Genomic DNA, 21336 nt, shown 5'->3' with positions numbered 1-21336 from the left:
ACGCTGTCTTGGGGGTTAGGACTGAGCTGCAAGTACGTGTCAATAGTCAGATCTATCCAGTCTTTACAAAACAAGTTCTCATTAATACACTGGCATAAGAGAAGAATGCCATATTAATTAATTTTGTTCACCGTGCTATGACCCAAGTTCAAATGAGAACAGACCACCATACAAAAAGTAATAAATAAATATTGGATGATCTATGACACTGCATACTCATTATTTGTGTCCCACCAAAATCATTTTATGAGATGCACTTGTCATAGCTCCATCTGCATAAACCACTACATTTTGTGATTTAAAAAGTAATTTGGGAATTTGACATGGCCTTCCTAAAAGACAAATTGTTTCCTGCTAAGTGCATAAGTTACTCTTATTTAGTACATTTAATACATTTGTATACAACTCTTTCCCCATATAATTTAGGGTGTTTATATAAAGCCTACACATGCATACTTTTGACATTTTATCTTCATAAAAGTTCTAAAAGTTTGTGCAAGGCTGCCCAATGCACTGAGTAGAGATTTGAACCCAGATTTTTCTGCTACTAAATTCAGTATTTATTGTTATGTACTTTTGTACAACTCAAAGGAGTCCGTTTGGTGTAGTGGTTAAGAGTGGCGGGACTCTAATCTGGAGAACTGGGTTTGATTCCCCACTCCTCCACTTGATGCCAGCTGGGTGACCTTGGGTCAATCACAGCTCTCTCAGCCCCACCCATCTCACAGGGTGATTATTGTAGGCATAATAATAACATACTTTATAAACCACTTTGAGTGGGGGTTAAGTTGTCCTGAAGGGCGGTATATAAATTGAATGTTATTATTATTATAATTCTACATCACTATTTTCTGAACAAAATCATCTCCAACAACAGTTATGAAAACCAAGTTAATGTGTGGCTGCTTTCAGGAGGCTCAGAATGGATTTAGTGGAAGACAGAGGAAGATGAAAAGAAACCATTACCTGCTACTTCCACAATCTGGTGCCTAGCGATGTCATAGTATGGGTCATCCCACCGCAGGTGAGTGGCAGTGTCAGGAGAGCTCTTGGTGTCATCTAAACAAAACAAAATGCAATTTTTAAAAAACCCTCAGTGTCAGAGAAGCTTAAAGTAGGCATAAAGCACAAACAGAAAACCAATGCATAATATTTGAGCAGATTTTATCAGATATCTCAGTAACAACAACAGCGCTTATATACTGCTCTTCTGGACAGATTAGTACCCTACTCAGAATGGTGAACAAAGTCAGTATACTATTATCCTCACAAATCAGCTGGGGAGCTGGGGCTGAGAAGAGTGGCTTACTGCTGCTCATGACAGCAGTAGGATTTGAACAGCAACATGGACAAGTGCATGCATTCACAGTCATTGTTTCAGCATATCGATCAATTCATTTGACTCAAGAATACCAGTAATGGAAAGTGATCAATTGAAATTCTCCATTACATAATTCTTAACTCAAAAATGTAAATAAACTACATCCTGCTCATTCTTCAACAGATACTTCTATGGCACATTTTGGTCTGTATTGGTTTAGTTACTCATCTTCCCATTATGTTTAGAAGCATCCAGACCTCACATTCAAATTAGATTGGGGGAAGCAAGTTTTCATGCATCACTTTAAAAGGTGTCAAAACAAAGATACTGCAGGCAACAGCTACCTTTCTGACTAGGTATATTTTTTCCTGCTTTGTCACCAATAAATGTACCCACCTGTTTTGGGAAAAACAGGCATTTCATCTGCTGGCCAGTTCTTATCATCTAGGGAAGCCAATTTGAGCTGATTAAGGGATTCATTGGTGTCCTCCAGACTCAGATCTTCCTGCAGATCTGGATACTGGTCCATGGTTCTTATACTTTTAACAGCAGGTCCTAGAAAGAATACAGCAGGTCAAGATCCACAGATCAACAAACACATCACTCTTTTCAATGATCTTCCCCAAAGCCTGTTTCATACAGCAAAAGATGTCCTGCTCAGCAAGTCTTTTCCTCATATTTGAGAAAAAACTAGAGACAAGAAGAATGGGAGCAATTGCTCTTCTTTCTGCACAGTCTGGTTACCTTCCATCAACAGCATTCAGTTGCTTGGGGAAGTGCACACTATACTTATATATTCAACCTTTGCCCCATCTTGGCTTACAACAGCTAGCCAAAGGGAACTGCATGAAATAAGCACAGCTCTGAAGCGGCGAACACTTCAATGAAGGATGGAGTCATTTTACCTACTGTGAAGGAACAGATAGCAAGACCTCTCCTTAAAACATCCTCCTTAGATCTGGCATATTCTAACTATTATCACCCAGAGGCAAATGTACCCTTTTAGGGCAAGCTGCTCCAGCATATATTGACCATACAACTCCAGGGTTTCTTGGAAGAAAATGATTATCTGGACACATTTCATTCAGCTTTCAAGTCTGGCTATAGGACAGCCTTCACCTGCAAAAAGACACAGCCTTCTTGATTTTCCTGGGTATTTCAGCTGTTTTGATCTGATTTACCCTGGCATCCTTCTAGACTATTTTATGGGGATGGGTAATGAGAATACTAAGCTGAGGTGGTTCCAGCCCTACCTGACCAATCGGTTCCAGAGGTTGAAGCTAAGGGACAAATGCTGTGGAGAGGCTGAAGCTAGCATGGAACACATCTCATCAATCTTAAAATTTTTACATTGACTGGCTTCTGAGCTCAATAAAAAGTACTAATCCTGACCGATAAAGTCTTATAGAACCTGAGACCAGGGTACCTGAAGGATCACTTTCTCTCACATGTATTCACTTTCAACTAAGGTAAATGGTGGGAGCCCTGGTCTGCATGCTCACATGTACTGAAGATGGGTATGCATGAGAGAGAAGATCCACTCAATTCTTTCCCAAAAGAGGTTCACCTAATTCTAAGTTTACAATCTTTTAGGTGCCAGGCAAAAGCATTTTTATCCTTTAGACTCTTTGTAATTTGTTTGTAAGCTATCCTATCCTCACCGCATATTACTACGCTGAGGTTTTAAGCTCATTTAAATGTTAGTCTTAAGATATTAACAATCTAACCCTTTTCATCCAATGTATTTATTTACTGACAGTTTTAGTTTTAGTGTTTTTATCACTGCTGATGGTGTTATTGTAGTTTTAAGGATTTTAATGGTTTTAATGGTTTTTGTTATACAGTGCTACAAGCTGCAGTTATACTGTGTGAAGAAGTGTGATGTAAATGTTTTAAATAAAAAAAATCACATCAAAATGGCAGGGGGGGCGCAATATACTGCCCAACACTGATTGCAATTGCTTTTATTTCCAGACACTGACTCCAGCACTAGCCTATCAGGCTGAAGGCAGAGTCTTCTAAGACCTAGGGAGAATTTTGAGGGGGCATATTCTCTAAGATTATCATTGCCCTGGGAAGTAGGCAGGATTTGGGGGAAGCAGGGAAAGAAGAATGAGGAGAAGAAAGTGAGAGGACAAGCTGATTTACTGTCGAAGGCTTTCACGGCCGGAGAACGATGGTTGTTGTGGGTTTTCCGGGCTGTATTGCCGTGGTCTTGGCATTGTAGTTCCTGACGTTTCGCCAGCAGCTGTGGCTGGCATCTTATACTGTTATACTGTGGCTGGCACTGTGACACTGAGAGATCTCTGTCTTTTGGTGCTACACCTCTGAAGATGCCAGCCACAGCTGCTGGCGAAACGTCAGGAACTACAATGCCAAGACCACGGCAATACAGCCCGGAAAACCCACAACAACCAAGCTGATTTACGTTTGCCCATGGAGATTTGTGGATCTTACTGGATACGAGAATGTTTTGTGGGATATCTCTGGGCCTGCCAGCAGTTTGCTCAATGGCCTCAACAAGTTCTGGAATAACTTGGTGTTATGACATCCAGCTTCAGCTGGACAAGAATGGATGCATGCTGCTGATTTTATTAGATCTGCCTTGCCTCACTGGAGGTCAGAGGTACCACCACACAGTGGTTTGCCTCCTTCCTCTAAAACCATTCATTGAGGATGACCATTGGGGATGAGGGTTCATCCCAATGAGAACTAAATTGTGGGATGCCACAGGGATCAATCCTGTTTCTGATGCTCTTTAATATACACACACACACCCTCTAGCTGATCTTGTTAGGAGATTGGGGTTAGATGCCATCATTATGCTGATGACACGCAGCTCTATCTTCTACTTGATAAGCAACCAGAAGCAAGTATCTCCTCCTTGGTCCAATGTCTAGATGCCATGGTGCGGGAGGTAACTGGCTGAAGCTATATCATTTGAAAAGAGGTTATATGGATGAGAAGAACTTTGATTGTGGGGAATTTGTCACTCTCACTACTGTGGACTTTGCAAAGAGTCTGGGGGTTTGGCTTGATTCTAAGCTTTCTATGGACAAATAGATGTCCATGATGGCTAGAATAGTGTTTTTCTATCTTCTCCAAGTCCAACAACTTTCCCCATATCTACCTCAGTCCAAACTTGCCACTCTGACTCATGTGATGGTCACCTCTTGTTTAGACTACTGCAACTCACTCTACATAGGGCTACCCTTGAAGACAGAGACTTCAGGTGGTACAGAATGGGGCTGCTAGGTTGCAAAGCAGCTGCCTTGGTTACCAATTAGTCTCTGAATCCAATTCAAGGTGTTAGTGCTCACTTTTAAAGCCCTTACTGGTCTGGGATGCCCATACCTTCAGGTTCACCTCTTCCATTCTGAAACCACACACATACACCGCCCCCTCCATTTATCTTTACAGGGCTTGCTGGTGGTTCCTGGCCCTAGGGAAGCATGACTTTCTTCCACCAAAAAGGGAGTCTTCACAACCGTAGAGCCCTCGCTCCGGAATGCACTATCGGAAGGCATTCATGCTCAGCAGGACTTGCTGATGTTTCAGAGGCTCTGTAAGGCTGAACTATTCCAACATGCTTTTGGCTCTTAATACTTGTATTGTGAGGCAGAGTTGAATTGCAAATATTGTACTTACCTGTAACATTTTTATCTGCAGGGCCTTATAGTCTGGGTTGCAATTAGAGTGTTTATGATGTATTGTCGAAGGCTTTCACGGCCGGAGAACGATGGTTGTTGTGGGTTTTCCGGGCTGTATTGCCGTGGTCTTGGCATTGTAGTTCCTGACGTTTCTCCAGCAGCTGTGGCTGGCATCTTCAGAGGTGTAGCACCAAAAGACAGAGATCTCTCAGTGCCACAGTGTGGAAAAGATGTTGGCAGGTCATTTATATCTACTCAGGAGGGGTGGGGTTGAGCTGAGTCATCCTGTAAGAGCTTCCCAGGGTGTGGAATGCTAATGGAAGGAGGCTTCACTGTATCCTGAGGAGGTTCTTTTGCATATGGGTTGGTGCTTGATGTGCTAATCTTCTCTGCAGGGCTATTGTCGGGTATAGAGTGTTTTGTTAGCCTGGTGTTTTTCAGAACTGGAAACCATGCTCTGTTCATTCTTAAGGTTTCTTCTTTCCTGTTGAAGTTTTGCTTATGCTTGTGAATTTCAATGGCTTCCCTGTGCAGTCTGACAAAGTAATTGTAAGTGTTGTCCAGTATTTTGGTGTCCTGGAATAAGATACTGTGCCCTGTTTGAGTTAGGCTATGTTCAGCCACTGCTGATTTTTCAGGTTGTCCAAGTCTGCAGTGTCTTTCATGTTCTTTTATTCTTGTCTGGATGCTACACTTTGTGGTCCCGATGTGGACAAGTTTACAATGGGAAAAACTACAATGCCAAGACTACAACTACAATGCCAAGACCACAGCAATACAGCCCGGAAAACCCACAACAACCATCAGAGTGTTTATGTATTTGTATCAAGTTGTTTGTTTTACTGCAATTTTATTGGATATATATATTGTTTTGATTTTAATTGCTGTAATTTGTTTATTGATTTAATTTGCTTCAAGCTTTTAATCAAAGAGAAGCAGTATAAAAATCAAATAAATAATTAAGTATAAAAAGCAGCCCAAGTGAAACTCTTAATCACAAGTCAACTAATAAGCCAGTACTCCTGGACCTTCCCCACAAAGGACAGTCAACATTCCCTTATGATTAACAGTTTCTAAGTATTGGATATTCATTGACACATGATACACTCATTATTGGAGTTAACCCCACAAAAGGCACATCACTGCTATCAATAAATAACGAAGTATGAGGACACTGGAGGGTTAGCTCTCTGAGGAGGCTAGACATGAGGAAAATTCTATAATGAAACTAATAGACAAAAGAAGAATCCTCCAGACAACAAGCACAAAACATCAGCTTTCTAAGTAGCCCGTGGTAGAAAGACAAAGTGGCAGGGGCCAAGGCTACAGCTAATAGTATAGATTAATATTAACCATAAAGACACTGACTAGAAAAATATACAGAATTTTGTTTGTGCTTAAATAAGAGAATGTGGCCGTTTTCCTGACCCTTTGGATTCTGGCCAAATGCTCCTGAAATCTTCAAGGATTCATGATTTGCACACAATTGCTTTACATCTCCTTCAAAACAAAAGTCTTTCATTGTCCTTATTCCACAGATGGCTGTAACATTATTGCACAGCAAGTCAAATTGCATTCCTGTAACTAGAGCAAACATGACTTATATGGGCAGAAAGTCATCAAGGCAGATCAGAAAGTATGCAGGGACTGGCAGATCTGCAAAATGAACTTCAGCTACTTTTTGCTCCTCTCCTACAGGCTGGAGATGATTGACTTCAGTAGAGACAAAAGAAGATGACATTGTGCTCCTCTGAATTATTAGCTAATACTGGAACCATACTTAATTTTAGCCAGCCACCTGCCCTTAGCTGGTTTCTAAGGAGTGACTCTCTCCCAATTCTGTATCCAGTAGCATATTTTCACAATTCCCTAAAATCGTTCAATTAAATATAAATCCTCAAATATACCTATACTAAATGGTTCTGAATACTCAATTCCTTGGCTGCAAATGAATCGCTGAGGTGCTTGGGGACTACTATTAGTCCAAATTTGTACTTGCAGAGCACTTAATGAAAAAGGTAGGGGTCTCAAGTCCATAAGGCTTCTTAGCAAGAGAATGAATTCCTTCAGCTTCCACAAAGTGAAAGCATCTTGTTTACTCATACTGATACCTGCACAGGAAAAGAGTCAACTATTCAACTATATCTGATTGAGAGATGTGAAGGCCTGGAGAAAAAAATGGAAAACTTTCAGCCAAAAAAGTCCCCTCCTCTGACTTTTTCTTCTTCTGATGGAAAAAACTGGAAACTTTGGGAAGTGCTGGAAGGTCTTACTCACTCACAATCTGTAACAGTAAAAGTCTAAGGACTTTCCCTAATTTTGTATTAGTAAAACTGAAAAAATAATAATATAGAAAACACTGAAAAAACTTTTATGAAACATTTTTGTCTTTAGAGATAAATGTAGCATGCTAAGATAACACTGGTGCACTAGTTTGCAGCTTTCTTTCACATTAATATTGAGCATATTTCAAGTTCGTTCCCTACAAAGGCATTTACACTTAAATTCCATAAATATGGATATTAATAAATTATATATGCAAAGTTATAAGAATAACTGTGCATATATACCACTCTTCTAGACAGATTAGTGCCTCACCTAGAGCAGTGAACAAATTAGTGTTATTATTATCCCCACAATATAGCTGGGGAGCTGGGGCTGAGAGGACTGGCTTACCCCAGGGCCACCTACTGAGCTCATGGCAGTAGTGGGATTCAAACCAGTAGGGTGCTGATTCGCACCACTTAACCACTGTGCTACAGCATAAAATACATAAATTATGTATTTTATGTTGCTTGCTTTATGTTTAAGTTTGAGAGGAAAGTTAGTATTCCATGTATTTCAATTTTTCTTTAAAAAAAGTTTTTCCTCTCTACAGTTTCAAAATTTCCAGAAATTTTACACCTCTAGTCTGAATATCTTTCCCCAAGAGTCATCACAATAAAGATCTGTAGAACCATTGCTCAATAATTACAATACTGAAAATTCAGACATAAACACAATCTAAGTTCCTCTTCTATTCAATGCATCTTACTTCCTTCTTCCACGACAAACATCAGAGGGTTATACTGCTCTAGTATTTCTAACTTCCTGCAAAAGTACTTGAATCAGCATATTTGTATACTTTAGCTGTGGTTATTGTGCCTTAACTGAATCTTTTTTAAGGTCTGATTTTATCCTGAGGATGGTTTTATAAATCTCATTTTAGGCTTGTGAGATTTTATGTTGTTTTTACGGCTTGATTTATTACTCACAATTTTATATTGGTTATTTTACTGTATTGTTTTAACAGTCTGTTAAAAAGGAGCATATCAATTTCTACATAAATATTTGCAAGTCATCTGAAGAATGTATTAATAACTTGGGCTATAAGTTTTAAACATAATAAAGCTATAATAAGTACAAAAAAAATCCCAACTTCAAATATATGCCAATAGAGTCTGAACTTGCTGAGACTGAGAAGGAAAGAGACCTTGGGATCATAGTAGACAGCTCAATGAAAATGTTTACCCAGTGCGTTGCAGCAGTGAAAAAGGCAAACTGCATGTTGGTGATTACTAGGAAAGGGGTTGAAAATAAAACAGCCAATATTATAATGCTCTTGTATAGATTTATGGTGCGGCCTCATTTGGAATACCCTGTGCAGTTCTGGTCACTGTATCTCAAAGAGGTCACTGCAGAACTGGGAAAAGTACAGAAGAGGGCAACCAAGATGATTAGGTGTCTGGATCATCTTTCCAATGAGGAAAGGTTGAAGAATCTGGGACATTTCAATTTAGGAAAGAGACAACTAAAGATGAATGTAATAGAGGTTTATAAAATTATGCATATGGTAGAGGAAGTAGGCAGACAGTACTTCTCCCTCTTCCAATATACTAGAACTCAAGGGCATCCAATGAAGCTGATGGGCAACAGATTCAAGACGGACAAAAGGAAATACTTCTTTGCACAAGAGATTAAAATGTGGAATTCGCTGCCAGAGGATGTAGTGATGGCCACAGCCAAAGACAGCTTTAAAAGGGGACCAGACAGATGCAAGGAGGATAGATGTTATCAGTGGCTGCTAGCCATGGTGGCTAAAGGGATGCTCCACATTCAGAGGCAGTAAATCTGTGAACACCTGCGCCAGGAGATAACCTCAGGGGAAGGCCTTGGCCTCTATGCCTTGTTGTCATCCCTCCAGAGACACTGGCTGGCCACCGTGCAAGACAGGATGCTGCACCAGATGGACCACCAGCCTGATCCAGTAGTGCTCTTCTTATGTTCTTGAGTAGTTATGTTTACATATAAATATAAAGCATAAAATCATAAAATGCCTTTTCAAACAAAGCAAGACCAATCATAAAGCTGCAAAAAGCAGGAACAAAAGTCTGATGAACAGTTAACTTTTGAAATTAATTTCTTAAAACTAAAAACAAGAATGAAGACTGGTGTGTTTCATAAAAGAGACATTTCATTATTTATTTATTTATTTTATTACACTTCTAGACGACCCTCCCCATCAGACAGGCTCAGGGCGGTGTAACAACATACGATTTTTACATAAAGATTAAAAGCAATAAAAACATTATAAAAACATTAAAAGACAGCATTTTATACGCAGGGCTTGGCTATTTCAGCACCATGATACGAAAGACCAAATTTCTTTAAAGGATAGCACCAGGAACAATCAAGGCGAGGAGGGGAAAGACGGATGAATAAGCTCCAGTTTTAATGGGGGTGAGAATTAGTCCAAATGTTTAAAAAAAGGCTACTTCTTTTTGAAATGCTCTAGTCTGAATTTCCTGCACAATGCAGGTAGTTGGACTAGATGACCTACAAGGCCATCTACATTAGTAAGTCTCTGTATCATGAATAATCTATTGACTCGCTATAGCAGTGTCTGCTACAGCTATTTGCTGTGGTAGTAATCAAATTCTTTCTGCATATAATACTAGACGCCACAGAAGAAGACAGCCATATGTTTACAATGAGCAAAGGAAGCAGAACAGCTAAACTCAAGTCCCTCCTTCAGTCTCTTACTCCAACATGAACTGCCAGTTTAAACCAAACAGGATCCTGTACACAGAACAATTTGCTGAACTCTAAAGACTGAATCAGGTGACAGACCTGAAGAACACCACACCTTCCCTGCCAGATATAAACTTGATTCCTTTGGTTTGCCCTTGCTGGCTCAACCTATTCTGTGAGCTCAGAGACATGGGAGCAAATTCAATGACCGGAAAGAAAATGCCCTTTCACATTTGTTAACACCAGGGCTTTTTTCTGGGAAAAGAGGTGGTGGAACTCAGTGGGTTGCCAGCACAGGGGGCAACTCTTGGCGGGAGGTGGTGCCCCTGGTACCACATGTGCACGCACAAAGTGCACGCATGCTCCCAGGGCCAATGGCATGGAGGGCAATCTAAACTCCCCTCTGTCTGGAGATCAGGGGGTGGGGCCACCAGCCATGTGACCATTTTCAAGAGGTTCCGGAACTCCGTTCCACCAAGTTCCAGCTGAAAAAAAGCCCTGGTTAACACTGTACCTGCTGCTGCTCCAATATTATTTCTCGGCTGGCCTCCTGTTTTCCCTAAACACCAATGGACACAAAAACAGCTGTATAAAGAAACTGCCAATCACATTATTTAAATCAAAGATTGGCATAGTCTTCCCAACAGAGCTTCAGCAGCATATATACTAACTTCTCTTGCTCATATTTCAACAAAGAAACTGTCATTAAATGTGCATTCCTATCATGTTTTCTATTTCACCATGTTCTTCAGAAGCTAAACAGGATGCTCCCTTAAAAGGCTTTATCTTGATTGCATTTGATGCTGTGCTTACAGGCATCAGTAAGTAGTAGATGCACATTTATTTTCCTTTGAACAAATTCTGCCATATTTGGTATATACTCCAGGAGTGGTTTTCTTACTGGGGCTCCATCCTACTGTACTTTCTCCCTCAGGGATTTATATAAAATTTTCTACCCCAGACATGAAAAACACATTGATAGTCTCATGAGAGGGGGACATATCTTTATATAGCAACTTCAAGCATTTGCAGGAATACATTTACCACAAAAGCATGACACAAGACTCTTGACAAAGCTGCATTAAAGCATCAATATGAGCGGGCAGCTGGCATTAAGACAATACAACTAAATTAAGACAAGTCAACTAAAGTGGCCAAATCCAGGTTTTCACAAGGGTCTTGTACCCGAAACAGTTGCCAGGGGGAGGGGAGGGAGTCTGCAGGGTGGATTTTATTTAAATCAAACTGATTTAAATCACGATTTAAATCACTAGTAATTAAGGCTTGATTTAAATCATAGTTTTCTACATAAAGACTATTTCTTGCTGGTATAACTTTAATATGCAAGTAGATGCCTGCCTTACCGATAGGTAAAGGAACTTCATTAAAGTATTCCCAAACTGGGTCTCTTTTACGGCCTGCTGCCATTATAGGTTTTTTCCTCCAAGGAAAGAATGTGATAAACCTCAGGTCATACACACAAAAGATCCAAAGACTTGTGCAGTGTTGTGCTCAAAAAGTTTCATTTCCATTTTGTACTGCTTGCCCCTCCCTCCTCACACTTAGTTTCTTCTTGTGCAGATCTATTCCACTCCAAACAATCAGAAAAATATTGTTTCTATTCACTGAACTTCTTGAAACTTCTTAGCACTGGAGGGGTTGATTCTGTCTTCATAGGTTTGTAGAACAATAGGATTAAGGTCTTTTTCTCAACTCTGTTCATGTTATAACATTTTTGCTGTGAAGAAGAGGCATGTGATCTCTGCTGAGCTGACACAAATTCAGTTTTGAGAACTGCAAAACCAAGCATCTGTGATAATATCTTAAAGGCAGAGAAACTGCCCAATAATCTCACAAAAACCTCTGGAAGAGCATGACATTGTGAATGGATTAATGGAATTTATTTACCAAAAAAATTAAACATATACAGCCTTATTCTACATAATTAAAAACTAATCTTTATTTCATGATGGAATAACCTTTGGATGGTAATATATTTTCCTCAAAAAGCATTTTATTTTTAAAAATCCGATTTAAATAAAAAAATCCGATTTTTTTGATTTTTTTAAAAAATTCATTGATTTTTATCCACCCTGGGAGTCTGCCAGATGCTCCTTCTCCTCTTACCTCGACAGATCCAACCTTATCTTGCACATTCTATCATATATTTTCCTTCGTGTACCTGCTTATGAACGACATTTTGTTCAACAAATCTTGTTTCCCAGTGCACCGAGGGCTCCTACTTGAGAAAGGCCCTACTTGGATTACAGAATTTGCGCTTGGCAACCTCCTCCTCCTCCGCCCCCCTCCCCCGTACAACATTTACATCCGACCAGGCAGCCTGCCCTAACTCGGCGCGAACCACCCCCCAGACAGGATCGACCGAGAAGAAGGCCCAGCCTAGCCTGGTCCCAGCGCATGCGCCCTGCCCCTTACCGACCCTACCCTCTCGTCCCAGACCGAACCAGGTGCCTCTCGACCTCAGAACCCGGTTACCTGAACGGGGCCGATACTTAGCGCATGAGGGAACAGCAAGCCCACCCCGGATGCTGACCACGCACAAGTCGGCTTTCCTCTGCGTTGCGCTCCTCGGCTTACCAGGCGCCGCTCCCGCCTGTCAACTCCTTTCGCAAACATCCGCCTCTCCCCCGGAAAGCCAATTAGTCGCCATGGAAATACCTTCCCACCTCCATTAACTGCTGTGGAAAAGGGAAAACAGTCCGGGTGGACTCAAGAAATATATGTGAGCCGTTCCACTTCCTTAGAGCCGACCGGGCGCCATTACGGAGTAGAGGCTGAGGAAATATCACACACACACACCCCTGGGCTGAGGAACTGGCGGCTCTTCTCGTGTTGCTCATTTCCCTTCTCTTTTTTCCTCTCGTAGGTCGCTCGCTGAACTCTGGCGGCGGCTGGCCCTGCTGCCCGGTGTGGAGCCTCCCGCGGGGCTTGGCCCTGGGCCCTTTGCTATCTGCCGATAAGGGGTTGGGCGTGTGGGGCATGAGGCGCGCTTTGCGGCCGGGGACGCTGCTACTGGGTCCGCGGGAAGAAGAGTTGGAGACGGTGAGCGAACGAGGGGCCTCAGCGGCTGACTCTTGCACGGACGCGCTGGTAGTGTCTCTGATTGGGCTCTGGTAGCCCGCTACAAATATTTATATTTATTTACTTATAAGTGTTTATTTACTTCATTTATGCTCTGCCTTTGTCCCCAATGGGGGCCCAAAGCAGTTTAAATCGTTCTTCATTTTATCTTCACAACAACTCTGTAGATTGTGATAGCCTGAGACTGTGTGCTGCCCATGGTTGCCTTGCCAACGAGTTTCCATGATAAGAGTGACGCTCCCAGATCCTTGTCCAATAGAACCTTGTCGAGCTTTAAAAATTGATATAGTCCGTGAGAAGATGTCATATCCGAGTAGAGATGAGTTAAGAAAAATAGCAGTTGCCAAAGTGCTCTTCTGTGTGGTGATTCAAGGTACTTGATTTTATCTGATTTCTTCCTTATGTTTCTTTGGTGCTCCCCTAAGGGACCCAGCTGCCATGATGACAGGAGTGCTCCAAAGATCAGGTTTACTGTGTATGTCACTCCATCATCCCTTGGCTGTGATCAGATTGATCACTTGTGGAGTCCAATATGTCTCACCTTACCAGTATTCAACGGAATATCGTGTTTTATCCTTATAACAACCTATGAGATACGTTACACTGAAGGACAGTGATCATATCTATCAATCTATTAAGTACATTTTATCCTACTTTATCTCCAAGGAGTTCAGGTTAGCATATGTGGTTCTTTTAAAATCTTTTAATTGTAGGTGCTGACGATTGGGATTCTGGGACCTTACATGTGCAAGGCATGTGCTCTACAAATACTCATGCAGTGATGCCAAAAATAATTCTCCATGTTATTTCAGTTCCTTTGCTGTGTCGGGCAGCCTCAAAATGGCATTTTGAGGCCACCCAGATACCCTGAACTGATGATAAATATAGGCATGATAAATATAGGTTGAATTGCAATAATTGTACAATTGTGTTGAGTGACCAGTGATAACATGAGCAGCATAGTTTCAGGTGAGTAGCCATGTTGGTCTGCAGTAGAATTTAATTTAATTTATTATATTTATATTCCGCCCTCCCCGCTTTCGCAGGCTCAGGGCGAATAACAAATACAAACATCATTAAAAACATTTAAAAACATTAAATAATACATTTAAAAACATTAAATATTACAATTCATGCTGCATAGTGGTTCATACATGCCTCTGTGTTCGCATAGGGGCGATGGTTTAACCCCCCCTTCACGGGGGGGCGGGCACTGCCCGGTGTCAGCCATATGCCTGGCGGAATAGCTCTGTCTTACAGGCCCGGCGAAATGCAAGCAAATCTTGCCGGGCCCTTGTCTCACAAGACAGAGCATTCCACCAGGTCGGGGCGAGGACCGAAAAGGCCCTGGCCCTGGTCAACGCCAGGTGGGCCTCCCTAGGGCCAGGGACACTTAAAAGATGTTTTCCACCAGAGCGGAGAGCCCTCCGGGGCTCATATGGTGAGAGACGGTCCCTCAGATACGTTGGTCCCAGTCCGCGTAGGGCTTTGTAGGTTAACACCAAAACCTTGAACCTGATTCTGTACTCCACTGGCAGCCAATGCAGCTGGCGTAGCACCGGTGTAATATGCTCCCACACCGGTGCTCCAGCAATGACCCGCGCTGCTGCATTCTGTACCAGCTGTAACCACCGGATCAGGCCCATGGGAAGCCCAGCGTAGAGCGCGTTACAGTAATCCAACCTAGAGGTGACCATTGCTTGGATCACTGTAGTCAAGTCACGGGGAGACAAATAAGGGGCAAGCTGCCTGGCCTGCTGAAGATAATAAAAGGAAGACCTGGCAACTGCAGTGATCTGGTCCTCCATCTTCAGGGAGGAATCCAGAATCACCCCCAGGCTCCTAACTCTCGTGGCCAGTATAAGTGCTGCCCCATCAAGTGCAGGAAGTCGGGGTCCCAAAGCCATCTCCCCACGACCCACATACAGGACCTCCGTCTTCATGGGATTCAATTTCAGCCGACTTTGTCTCAACCAACTAGCCACAGCCTCAAAAGCACGCTCCAGGGCATCAGGGGCCGATCCAGGCCGCCCGTCCAACAGCAGATAAAGCTGGGTGTCATCCGCATATTGGTGACACCCAAGCCTGAAACTCCGCACCAGCCGGGCGAGGGGGCGCATATAGATATTAAATTTTTTTTAAAAAAAAATTATTGGATGGGTTCACAAACAGACAAAAATCATTAACATTTTCTACCCCATAACATTTTCCCCATCCTTTCCCCCCCTCCTTTTCTGATGACTCCCAGCAGTTTTCCATACCCATCTTAATCTAAAAAGTATATCATATAAATTCTTAAAGTCTATAATGTATATCTATATTATACATACTAATCAAATCTCTTTACTTATCTTAACTATCTACACTTACTATATTACTTATCTTAATTAAAAATATAAAAATTATATAAGTATATAATAAGTTCATATACTAACTAAAATAAAAGATACATATATATGTGTAACATACTATTCCTTAAATACCTATTTTCTGTATTTTCCTATAACCTATTAAACCTTATTACTCAAATTTATACTCCCCTGTAAATATACTATCTCACTCTCAACTTTTAATACTATAATACTATAACTCCATACTAATCCAATAAAATACAATAAAATATACCTCTTTTTGACCTTAAGTAAGTTTCTATCTCCCCTTTAATTCTCCAAAGACCACAGTTTCCCCTTCATGTCCCACTTTTTCTCCAAATATTTCTTAAATTTTTCCCAGCTTAATGTATAGTGCAATTCTTCTTGTTCTTTCAATTTCCTTGTTAATTTGTCCCATTTCTGCCATATTCAAAACTTTCAGAATCCAATCTTCCATAGATGGTATCTCCTGAGTCTTCCACAACTGTGCATAACACATTCTGGCCACCGTGATCATATAAAACACCATAGCTCTGTCCATTTTATCAAAATCTTCTAGGTTCATACATAATAACAGCAATTCCGGGGTTTTATTTATATTCCTTTGTAAAATATCTGACATAGCTTTTACTATATCCCCCCAGAACTGCTTAGCCTTATCACAAGTCCACCACATATGATAGAATGAACCTTCATGCTGTTTACATTTCCAACATTTATCAGACATCTGGCTATTACCATTGGCCAACTTCTTCGGTGTTAAATACCATCTATACAACATTTTATATACATTTTCACGCACAGTGGTACATGCTGAAATTTTAACTACATTTTTCCACACCTTTTCCCAAGCTTCCATTGAAATTTCCCTATTACAATTTATTGCCCATTTGACCATCTGAACTTTTAACGACCTCCTCCTCTGTAAACCATTTCAGTAATACCTTATATATTTTAGAAATTATTTTCTTCCCCCCCTGAAGCAAACAGTTCTCAATCTCAGAGTTTTGTAATCTAAAACCATTTTTCCTTTTGTCTTTCTCATATAAGTCTTTTATCTGCACGCATATAGATATTAAATAATAATAGAGAGAGTATCGCTCCCTATGGCACACCACATGCCAGTGGCCTACGAGATGACACTCTCTCCCCAAGCGCCACCTTCTGTCCCCGATCATGGAGAAAGGAGACCAGCCACTGCAGTGCTGTCCCCTGAATCCCCACATCGGCAAGGCGGTGGGTCAAAAGCTCATGATCGACCATATCAAACGCTGCTGACAGATCCAGCAAAATCAGCAGTGCTGATCCGCCCTGATCCAGATGTCTGCGGAGATCGTCTGTGAGAGCGACCAGCAATGTCTCGACCCCATGTCCTGGGTGGAAACCAGACTGGATGGGGTCTAGGGCCGAGGTCTCCTTCAGGAAATTCTGCAGTTGCTTCTCTGCCGCCCGCTCAATCACCTTCCCCAAAAACGGAAGGTTGGAAACCTGTTGGTAATTGAGCAGGTCAGCAGGATCTAATGATGATTTCTTCAGAAGAGGCCGTACCACAGCTTCCTTCAGCACCTTGGGGAAAACCCCAGAGCTCAAGGACAGGTTTATAATCGCCTCCAAGGAATCCCAAGAAAAGCAAGATTCAAGTCCAGGTCACATCTTAAAGACCAACTAAATTTTTCTGGATATGAGCTTTTGAGAAAGAAGCGTTGCCTCTCAAAAGCTCATACCCTGGAAATCTAGGTCCTTAAGATTTGGGTCCAGTAGCACCTTGTTCTTCATTAGTAAGGTGAAAGAGAAGGCTAGCTCAGCGTTCCTTGGCTTATGATCTGCAGTAAGGTTCTAATCAAGATTTTTCTTGCTCTCTATTTCAGATATTTCCATCTCTTTGCAGGAAAGAGGCTTCTACTTATAATAAGGTATCCAGCTGGAAGAGGCTAAAAGAACAAACTTTTTTTTATTTTTAAAAATTATTTTATTAGTGCAAAACAGAAAAAATAAAAAGCAAACAGAAAAAAAGAAAACCTTGCAGGCTGCAAAAAAAAACCTATTAGGTTTCCAAATATCCAAAAATCCATACACAGTTGTTGTCTATATGCAATATGTTCAAATGTTGTTAAGTTTATAAGGTCTTCAGTCCACTGAATTATAGGAAGTGGGCCTTTGTTTTTCCAGTGCTGAAGTATAAGTCTTTTAGCAACTGTAAGGGCACAGAGGATCCAGTTCCGTTGACCTTCAGTTAGATTCCAAGAGACAGGCAAATAGTTCAACAGTACAGTAACATCCTCAAAAATAAATGAGTTTTCTAATACAAAATTAAAATGTCTAATAACATTCTCCCAAAAGGGCTGAATGACTTTCCAAAGCATATGCGTAAGAGAGATATCTTGTGAATTATACCATCAACAGTTAGACACTGTGCTTAAACCTTTAGTAAAAAGGTGCTGTGGTGTCCAACATACCCTAAACATAATTTTTGCTGAATAAGTCACAACTTAAGATACATAGCAACAACAGGTATATGGCTTAAAGCCTTATCCCATGGTTTTATTCCATTCAAGATTACGTGTATCATATTTATTAATTGACCTCAAATTTATGTACAAATATTGTAGGTTTTGTTTTTGTCAGATTGTATATATATTCTGCCTTTTACTAAAAAGAACAGAAACATGATGATAATGTACAATCTTCTTAACAGCATTCCCTGCAAGTTCCATAAATCACATTGAGAACCTTTCGCTTTGAAGCAATATGAAAATATGTTTAAACAAATACATATAATGAGCTAGATGGTTGGCTAAAATAGCTCAAATCATAATAACCCATTTGGGTGAATTCATGGATCCTGTTTTTAATAATAATAAGTTGGTTGTGTGAATTCATGTACCTCGTCTTCCCATAAACCATATTTGTAGCTGAGCTTAAAATTAAATTGTTGGAAATCAGATCTTAATATCTACCACATCTTAGCATTTTATGTTTCTGCTACAGTTACAGCTCAATCCTAAGCCATGAGACAGCACCGTCGCTCATGCATGGACGTAAATGCAGTACCACCTCACTCCTCCCTATGGATTTTTGCCAGAGAGTCTTGTCAGCAGCTGAGCTCAGCAAGGCGAGGCACAGCTGCAGCCAAGACCAAGACCACTCACTTGCTGTTCCCCAGACAACCCCGCCCACACCAGCTAATGGCTGCACCGCTCCCCTGATGTCATGGGCTGGGCCCGCCCAAGCTGGTAGCCCAGGTACTAACACGAAGCCAAGGAGTGTTCAAGAGTCACAAGCCGAGTCCAGTCTGTAGTCAGAGCCCAAGGTAGACACCAGGGGTGTGTCCAAGATCCAAAAAGCCAAGTCCAGTCTGTAGGTCAGAGCACAAGGGTATCAAGGCAAGGTGCAGGCAAGAGTGAGATGCAAGGTACCAGGAAGTGGTTGCAGGTAATTGACACATTGCTTCCACGCCCGGCAGTTCCTCCAAACTGGCTCTTATAGCCAGGCGTGGTTTTCAGCCAGCTGCTGGGGCTTCATCCTGACGTTACTCATCGTCACTCTCCAGCAGCTGGTGTTGGCTCGAGAGGCGAACACTGCGCCGTCTCTCCTGCAGTTCCAGTCTCTGGCGCTGCCTGCGGCGTTCCTTGGGCGTGGGTGAACCTGGGGGGGTGGGGGCTCTTGGCTGCGCTGCACCTGTAGAAGTCCCTGGCTGAGCTTCCCCTGTAGTATTGGAGCTAGAGGGTGCTGGTGTCTCAGCTGCTGGCTGCAAGCTCTGATCAGCCAGCAGCTGTTGCTCCTGATTGCTGGCTTCTGCTGAATCAGGGCTAGGGCTGGCTACACAGGGCTCCTCTTCTCCTGAGGAGTCCTGGCTGGCTACACGAGGCTCCTCTCCTCCAGAGGAGACCTCACTCTCAGACTGGGCCATGACACCTGATAGGCGGGCGAGGGGAAAGCAGAGGCACAGACAATAGGGAGGGCGCGATCCCCGCTGCTCACCAACACCCCCTCATCAGGGAGCAGACATCCCTGGGGAGAGGAGGCAACAGTAACAGTGAAGGTGCGGATTGGACACCCACCCTCTTGCCCATCCAGTCCCCATTTCTGATGAGGGCCTGGCCGGTGGCTGCAGCTCGGCGCGCCGGCAAATCCCCTCATCGGCACCACCACCACAAGAAACAGGTGCCTCCTCCCTGAAAAGTAGGGCCAGATAGTAGGGAACTGATCTCTGTTGCCTGGAGATCAGTTGTAATTCTGGGAGGTCTCCAGCTACCACCTGGAGACTAGCAACCCTAATTAGTCCCCAGGTTCTGGAGAGGCAGGTGAGGGGGGGAGGCGGGTCCTTCAATTAGTGACAGGAATGTCCATTGGAAACTACATGGGAGGCCAGAAGGCCAATTGGAAGCAAGGGGAATGAAAAGCACCCACAAACTTGTGGCAGCACCACTTGAACACATCACTGCACCTCTACGATGTGAGAACACAGGTTGGACCTCGATAGCCATGCCCCAGTCCTGGGGTGATGCCCCCCCCCCCAGTGTGGACTGACAGCCCCTGCCCACGCTAGATTTCCCAAGGCCATCCCTGCTTCCGCAAATGGCAACAAGGAGGGGGATGCCCTGTAACTACACACACCCCACCCCCTGGCAGCAACTTCCCACATGCAGCAACCATCTTCCTGGCTTATCAGATGCCAGCAGCTCAGACTATCAGAGAATGAAAGTCCTCAGTGCCCCCCCCCCCCACCGCAGACATTCATGGGCCTCACTTCAGTTCCCACCCCACTGCCTGAAGTTACATTGAGGGGAGGCAGGGACCAGTGGAAACATTTGCGGGGATGCAAAAACAAGTTTGTTTTTGAACACATTTTATTAAACTGGAAAAAGTGCCAATGTCCCTCGGCTGGAAAGAGAGCCAAGTCAGTTTGCACAGCTCTTGTTCTGTGCTTTCAGGGGAGAGGCTGTGATGCGGACTGCCTTGGGGCTCCCTGGGCTGAATCTGAATGGCATTCGCGGAGGATTCTGGTGGGGGGGGGCTGAAGCAGACATGGTCTGTCGTCTCCCGGATAAGTCACATTGTACCTACAAGGGAAAGAGACACACGTGCTGCAAGTAACCCAGCTCGGTCCATGGCCGAGGCCAAGCCCACACTCCAACATCTGGGAAGATGCACATAGTAGAGAGCAGCAGCAGCAGCCCCACAGGTGCAGCTAGTGACCAGATGATGCATGACCCACTGGCAAGGAAGCACTCTGCCTTGGGGTGATTTTACCTTTAAGGGAGAAAGTCAACAGGTAGTTACAAACACCCGGTCAAGAGTAGTTTTCTGGGCAACTGCCTCTGGGGCAGGTAGGGGCTGCCGCCAATTGTCCCCTCCCTCGCCGAGCCTCACCTGAAGAGACTAGTGGTCAGGCAAGTTCAGGTGATGGGCAGCCAGCACAAATCAGTGAGCCAGGTTAGCCACCACCCCATCTCCTTACCTGTAAGTGCTCTCTCGCTCCTTACTGAGCTGGAACTTCAGAGTCAGATAACCTGCAAGGAGACTTGAGTGGTGATTGTTAGTTAGCCCGACATTCTGGACTTTGCCTTTCTTCCCTTAAGCAAGTGCAAAGTTCTCCCGGTTTTCCCGCAAAGTCCCCTCTAGTGCACTCTCCCGCCTTGTGCACAAGTCCCCACAGCAGAAGGCAGACTGGCAGAGCCTTCGGCCATATGCTCACCTACCTGAGGTCATGAGCAGCGCAGCTGGATGTTTTGTAGGGTGTGTGAGCAGGTGATTGGGTGCAGGGAGGGGGGCTCGCCCACCCCAGAAGCGCACACAGATTGGCCCCCATGGTAGTTCCCATCCTATACTCCTTTGGTGGGTGTGGCTGGGCACCAGGAGAGGGGCTCGAGTTTTCCCT

The 21336-nt window shown here is 43.1% G+C and overlaps 1 protein-coding gene and 1 long non-coding RNA gene across 4 annotated transcripts in view; one reads left to right on the top strand and one right to left on the bottom strand.

Annotated features, from left to right (window-relative positions):
* Positions 1-12662, bottom strand: part of ARHGAP1 (Rho GTPase activating protein 1) — a 43090-nt gene extending 30428 nt beyond the window's left edge. Inside the window, exons 1-3 of one of the 3 annotated variants that reach the window (XM_054970478.1) lie at positions 12580-12662; positions 1718-1876; positions 967-1059 (exon numbers count right to left, since the gene is read on the bottom strand). In XM_054970478.1, coding sequence (XP_054826453.1) covers positions 967-1059; positions 1718-1850 — 226 coding nt within the window. In that variant the 5' untranslated portion in view covers positions 1851-1876; positions 12580-12662. Of the gene's footprint in view, positions 1-966; positions 1060-1717; positions 1877-12426; positions 12453-12477 lie in introns of those variants that run through there. The other 2 variants (XM_054970477.1, XM_054970479.1) reach the window with 2 other exon arrangements.
* On the top strand, positions 12635-18405 carry LOC129323785 (uncharacterized). The gene is made up of 4 exons (XR_008596485.1): positions 12635-12724; positions 12869-13044; positions 13251-13456; positions 17324-18405. It is a non-coding gene; the product is annotated as an uncharacterized LOC129323785 (long non-coding RNA).
* The last annotated feature ends 2931 nt before the right edge of the window (positions 18406-21336 follow it).

The sequence above is a fragment of the Eublepharis macularius genome, chromosome 2 (genome assembly GCF_028583425.1).
Source record: "Eublepharis macularius isolate TG4126 chromosome 2, MPM_Emac_v1.0, whole genome shotgun sequence".
Classification (NCBI taxonomy): Eukaryota; Metazoa; Chordata; class Lepidosauria; order Squamata; family Eublepharidae; genus Eublepharis; species Eublepharis macularius.
Note: the sequence above shows the minus strand (reverse complement) of the source record. Positions and strands in the feature narration are given on the sequence as shown.